Raw genomic sequence first — 6538 nt, 5'->3', positions numbered from 1 at the left:
TTATAAAACCCCTGTGTGTGTTCTGACCTGCTGCTTAAGATGAAAGTTCCCCAATTACCTTGTCCCACCTGCCTCATGTCCCTTCCAATACCCAAACTAGACGTTGGGTAAGGAGAAGCTGCCACAGGTCTCCCCATATCAGGTACTCAGCTCCCCACTGGCTGAGGTTAGAAGGTCCTCAAGTGTTTTCTATCCATGAGGAACTTGCTGTTAGAACAAAGAATCAAAGCCAAGTAAGGGATGAAGGCAATGTTCTGGAAACTCATGAGAGACAGATTGGTTCCCCTAGAGAATCGTGGGGCAGTGCCCTGGAGCACCTAGTACAGGGGTGGGGCTGGAGTGGGGCAGGCATGCAAGCATGCTATCTGAAGAGCAACTGCATCCCTTACTGCATCCCCCACATGTTGTCTATCGATAGGAGGCAGCTGCTCTTGCCATTTCCTGTTCCGTTCCTTCTTAATTCCCCTCAGTAGGTGGCAGCCCATCACTAGCTTATAGCTTGGTCTGTGAACTCTTTCTGTGGTGCCCAAAGGCCAAGCTAAGGAGAGGAAATTCATGGTGATTGCAGGTGAGGCATCTGTGCTAGGAAGGGGCTGCAGGGGCCTCATAGACAGAACAGAAGTGCTGAAGGTGCACCCTCTTACCTGTGCCGTGATGAAGGGCACCTGGGCTTCAGGCTTGGGTTACAGGTTTATGGTGTAGTTGATTTTATCAGCAGAATCAGCACTGGCCAGTGGAAAAAGGATCTAAAGAGGACACCTGGTTCTGAACAGATGTGAAATCTGGGTGGTCAGTGGTGGGGACAGTCACAGGTTTGCCTGCTCCTGTTAGCACACATGCTCGCTGTCTTTTCTGAAGAAGGGGCTACTCTAACTCAGATCAGCTCAAACTCAGGGTAGTTGACAGTGACCTTGAATACCCAATTGATGTGGGATTCCCCTCTGTGTGCTGTGAATACCATTGTTTAATAGAGAAACTGTTTTGGGCCCACGTTAGGGTAGAAAAGAGCTAAGTTGGGAATACTAAATTGAATGCTGGGATAAAGGAGGCAGATTCAGGAGAAGCCGGAGCTGCTGCCAGAGACAGACACATTGAAATCTTGCTGGTAGGCCATGAGCCTCGTGAGAAAATATAAAACAATGGAGATGGTCATTTTTGCATGTAAGAGCTAGCTAGCAATACACTTAAGTAATTGGCCAAGCAATGATTTCATAAGGATTCCCCTGCTTCCACCTCCCAGGTGGGATTATAGGGCATAATTAGGCTACACATTCCTTTTCTTTAGAAGCCACAAAGATGACCCTATCATTAAATCCCAGCCCATGTAAATCGAGATATGTTCCATCAGGATGTACCCACTATCTCCCAGTGAGTGACACCACGTTGGGAAATTGACAAGCTGGATTGAGGAGGAACAACCTCCCATACTTTATTGCAACTAAAATTAGACATGCCCTGAAGTCAACCTACCCGTTCCTTCTGGGACTGAAAAATTACAGGGCACTTATATTTTCTATTCATTTTCCTGTTTTTTTTTCTAAAATGTATTAGAAATCTCATAATGAGTATTGATATTAGAAGTATAACTAAGAAACATAATTGAGACAATCATTGTTTTCAATATTGTACATTTATACAAAAGTACATAAATATCATGGTAGGTGATACACGACAACAGAAACACAATAGAAAGTGGATTGATTAAGAAAATATTCCACTAGGGAATTGAAATATTGATCATGAAGATTTCTTTTCATCCACCATTGCAAAGTCAGAGTCCTTCTTTTATGCTACAAATGCAAGGTGGGAGGGCACCAACATCTGTATAGACACTGCAGGCATCACAGCACTGGAGAGTACGACAAGGCTCCATAGGGATGGGTTTGGCCTGGAGGATGTTCTCATGGCTGACTTTGCATGGATAAATACAGCTCACAGCACTGTCTGTTTCTTCTACAATTCTTAAAAGAAACAGAAAAAAATGAGCTTAGAATTGTTGTTTTCAGTGAGCTTCTAAAATCATGAGGGTTGTATGGGAAGTCCAGGCCTGAAGCCCATCACACATCTGACACCAGCCTTGGGGTGAAGCTCTCTGCTCCTTCCCTATCTTTTCCTCTCCTACAGTTGCTCTGCATGTGAACCCAGGTTGCCAGTTCAAGCAAGCGAGAGGGACTTGCATACCAGTATCTACTACAGATCCCTGAGATGTGGGAATGGTGAAGAAGGTGCTAGAGTTGGCTGGGCTCAGCTCTGGTCTCCACCATATACGTCCCGAGAAAGGGACACCATTACTGCTGACAGCCTGCCTCTCATACTCAAGGCTTCTCTCCCAATCTTCAAACATCTCTCATCTGACTTCCACCCCTGTCAGCTGTCCTCCATGGAGTCTCTATTCTCTTGACCCACTTCACTTTTCCCACAGCCATTGACAATGAATGAGGGGACATGTGAGCTCCCCAGTGAGTGGGAAGAGGTCATTATGGCCACACAGGTCCTCCCCAAGGCATCATCTGTGGATTCCCCAGCCTACAGCTCCAGAGAGGGAAAGGGTGCTCAGCCAGGGCACTATAAAATACTGTAGGCACACCCGTTGAGGCCAAGTGACAAAGAGCAATGTTCGTAAACGCACACACACGCACGCAGACACAGACACACCTACACACACACACACACACACACACACACAGAGTCCAGGCGGAGAGCAGTGAATTTGTAAGCTCTCAGCTCCAAGCTAGAAGGAAAACCTCCAAGCTTCTGTACCCATCTGCCACCATCCTCCCAAATGGCCCTTGACTTTCCCCTACTAGTGGCTACTGTAGTAAGAAATGGCCCTGCTCCAGCTGAGGGCCCAGTGTCCCATTAGAAGGGGTATTCCGCATTCTTACTTAGCTGCATCCAGTGCCTTGACTACTTTGGAGTAAAGACGGAGGACAACTCCTATCAATACAACCAAGGCTGCCAGGATCACAGCACAAATGACGATCAGGATTATTGTTTGGTAGTCAAAATGTTTCCTCATACCTGGGCAGAGAAAAGAGCAGACAAGCAGTGAGTGAGGCCTCCCTCCCACACAGCCATTAGCAGGCCCCACACACTTCCTTCAGTGAAGGGGAAATGGGCCTTAAACACAGATTACATGGAATCCAGAGGGACTCTTTCCAGAGAGGCCTTACCTGGTCCAAGGTGGACAGGAGGGAAATTGTTTATGTAAAGAGGATTCAACTGTAAAACCCTGGATTAAAAAGGAAAAGAACAAATCAAGCATAGAAACATGGGCAGAGGACAAGGCAGACAAGCAGAAATAAATTGACTCTCAATAAATCGAAGGCCCACCCTGGAGCTGGCAGTTGCCTCCTTCCCATGTGCCCGGGCCTCCTGAATTCAGCTTGTATCGGAGTCACAGCCAACCCTAGCCTGAGTGTGAGCTTTGGAGCTCTTGTACAGGAAAGACAACTTCTTAGCCAGAACTCCAACAGTCAGAGAGCCTGAAAATCCATTTTGTAAATAGTGGAAATTATGGGAGGCAGGAATGGGGTGGGATGGATGAGTCAAGTATCGAATGTTGCCGCTGTTCTTCTAAGAGCTGAGCCTTCAACATTTCTCATTTGGAATAATGAAGTTCTTTACACTTAACTCTGACACTCTCAGGTGAAAAGTGAACCAGGGAAACAGACTTTTCAGCCACCCAGAGCCTACCTGCCGCTTTCTGATTCTTCTTCTCATTGCTCAAAGCCGACATTTGTAAAAATACCATTAGACAACCAAAATAAACCTTTGGAAACAATGCTAACCATAGGTTAACTTCCTAAGAGTTACTGGTTAGGGAGGATCCAGAAACACCCAAGAAACAACAAGGTATTGTCAATGTTCTTTATTGCCCCCCATAACTAGATGGTTAGACTCCATACACTTTGTTGCTCGGACAAAGAAATCAATCTCAAACTGATCAGGAAACTCTCCTAATGACTCATTTTCAAACAGCCAGAAGGTGATGTGCAGGCTGCTAGGGGAAAAATGACCTGAGGTCTTACTCAATGCTGGTTTCTGTTCCTACGACACTAACCTGCCAGGCAGTGCATACTCTGGTATATATGTAAGAGGCAACAGCGGCATGACTGATTGGTGCATGGGATGGGGGGGGGGTGGTGAGTAACAAATTACTTTCTGATTGATTTGAGGCCTGCTCCACAGGAGAAAATTCATGTCTAGTAATGTAATCCTAGTCAAAAACCTTGGCTGGGGAGGTCATGGGATTTACTACTCATATTTTCCTACATGGTCATGTCGTCAAACTGCTTTTTAATATTTATGTTTAAACCCATAGGTCAATGCTGGTCTCAGCTTTAGTCAGAGAAGCTCCATTTTTTTTTTTTTTGATTTTCGAGACAGGGTTTCTCTGTAGCTTTTGGTTCCTATCCTGGAACTAGCTCTTGTAGTCCAGGCTGGCCTTGAACTCACAGAGATCCACCTGCCTCTGCCTCCCTAGTGCTGGGACTAAAGGCCTACGCCACCACCGCCCGGCCGAGAAGCTCCATTTTTGGAGTGGGCAATAGTTAATGCTCACCATAACTGGTCAAAGCGCTAAGAATATGTGACTGTGGGTACTGAGGCATAGAGGACGCATGTGTTTTCAATCAACCTCTAACACTAGGGCCCAGGAAACACTGCAGAAGAGGGGGAGCCAAAGAGTGTGTGGTGAGGAGTGCTATGTCCTCCTGTCTTGTGGCCATGGCTTTATAGCAGCTGTGATTGCCTACCAAAGATCAAGTCAATTAAAATGTCCTGAGGCCCCAGTCTTAGGCAGCCTACTGGGGGCTGTTGGGACAGTCGGACATCATTTGCTTTGGGATATGGCCACTAAGAACTTGTCCATCCATGGTGGACGGCACCTCACTCACGTGCACATTGGCAGCCCTTGTCGGACTTTGTAGATTATAGAAATTAAAAATATTTTAAAAATTATAGAAGAGTAGGAAAGAGATGTCAGGAAGCTTTCTGGACACTTGGAGGTGTGTAGGATCGAGGTATGCTGTACACATATGTGACATGTCTAATTTTCAAAAGAATAAAACTCTTACTTAAAACAGGAAAGTGTAATTACTGAGGTCTACGTTTGAAGAACTTACTTTCAGAAGTGTGGGCTGCTTGAATGGACGGCCACTGTCAGCTCTTCCATCCTTTCACTCTGGGACATTGTGTGACATCAGCTTTCTAGATACAGCTTTCTTTCACAGAGTTCTGAATTCCATTCCATGCTCAAACAAACCTCAGCACCAATTTCCCAAATACATCTGAGTGTTTGTAGCTCTTAATTTTCCTTTTCAGATTTGATTTCCCCAGAGAACCTTAGAATTTGACTACTAATCAAAAGTAAATTTGGGGTTTCAAAACAGAAACAAAACAACCCAAAAAACAAATAACAAAAAGTAAGGTGAGGAAGTCAATGTCTTAAAATGCTCATTTATCTAAGAATCCAATTATAAAAGACTGGCTAGATTTTGTATTTTATCTTCAGAAATATGTAAGAGAATTCAATCATAGACCCATTGGCGTCATACCAAACTTTCTGGTTAAGATAAAAAAATCTAAAAAACCTTGACTCAAATAAGATACTTGCTTTAATCCTATTTCTCTGTCTTCAAGGTCTTTCAAGCCAGAAAGACCAATGCAAAGGGTACATTTTGCTGCTCTGGGAACCAACTAAATGAAGTCAAGAATAGGAGTGACCTTGTTAACATTTTCAGTTATAAGAAACTCGAAATTCACAAGAGCTAGCAAATGGAGGGAGCTTAGATGTTCGCCAAATGCTGAATGAACAATGAAAATGCAGTTCATATACAGTGGAATTTGATTCAGCTGTAAAGAAAAATGAAGTAATAAAATGTGCAGGAAAATAGATGGAACTGGAAAATTTCATCCTGGGAGATATCACCTAGGCCCAGAAAGATAAACCCTGCATGTTCTTTTCATATCTGGATCCTAGTTTTGAATATTTAGTTTTGTGTGTTAAATTGCAAGTATACATTAAGACACGAAGTCAGAAAGGGCCCATGAGAGAGGATGGGGAAGCAGCCCAATGGAGGCAGGCATCAGTAGAACACATGGTAGATATTAAAGTGGGGGGAGGGTTGGGTAATTGAAGGCAGGGATGGGGCAGGTGTATAAGGAAAAGGAGGGATGAGGGCTAAATTAATAAAAACTAAAGTTTTCTTCTCCTCCCCCATGCTCCCAATTTTTTCAGGAGTTATGTCTATTTCCCCTTCCCAGGGGCATCCATGTGTGTCTTTCTTAGTGTTCTACTTGTTACCTAGCTTCTCTGGAATCATGGATGAGAGGCTGATTATCTTTTGCTTTATGTCTAATATCCACTTATGAGTGAGTACATGCTGTGTTTGTTTTTCTGGGTCTGGGTTATCACACTCAAGAAAGTTTTTTTTTCTAATTCCATCCATTTTCATTCAACTTTCAAGATGTCATTGATTTTTACTGCTGAGTAGTAGTCCGTTGTTCAAATGTTACACATTTTCTTTATCCATTC

General features: G+C 44.1%; 1 protein-coding gene across 1 annotated transcript; it reads right to left on the bottom strand.

Annotated features, from left to right (window-relative positions):
• Positions 1–1771: 1771 nt before the first annotated feature.
• On the bottom strand, positions 1772–3019 carry LOC121457651 (protein FAM24A-like). The gene is made up of 2 exons (XM_041666565.1): positions 2886–3019; positions 1772–1961 (listed from the first exon to the last, which is right to left on the bottom strand). Exons 1-2 carry the CDS (start codon positions 3017–3019, stop codon positions 1772–1774), a joined length of 324 nt encoding a protein of 107 aa, XP_041522499.1.
• Positions 3020–6538: the final 3519 nt, after the last annotated feature.

The sequence above is a fragment of the Microtus oregoni genome, unplaced genomic scaffold (assembly GCF_018167655.1).
Source record: "Microtus oregoni isolate MIOR12 unplaced genomic scaffold, Mior012 000016F_ref0000370, whole genome shotgun sequence".
NCBI classification, from domain to species: Eukaryota; Metazoa; Chordata; class Mammalia; order Rodentia; family Cricetidae; genus Microtus; species Microtus oregoni.
This window is presented reverse-complemented; position numbering and strand designations above follow the sequence as displayed.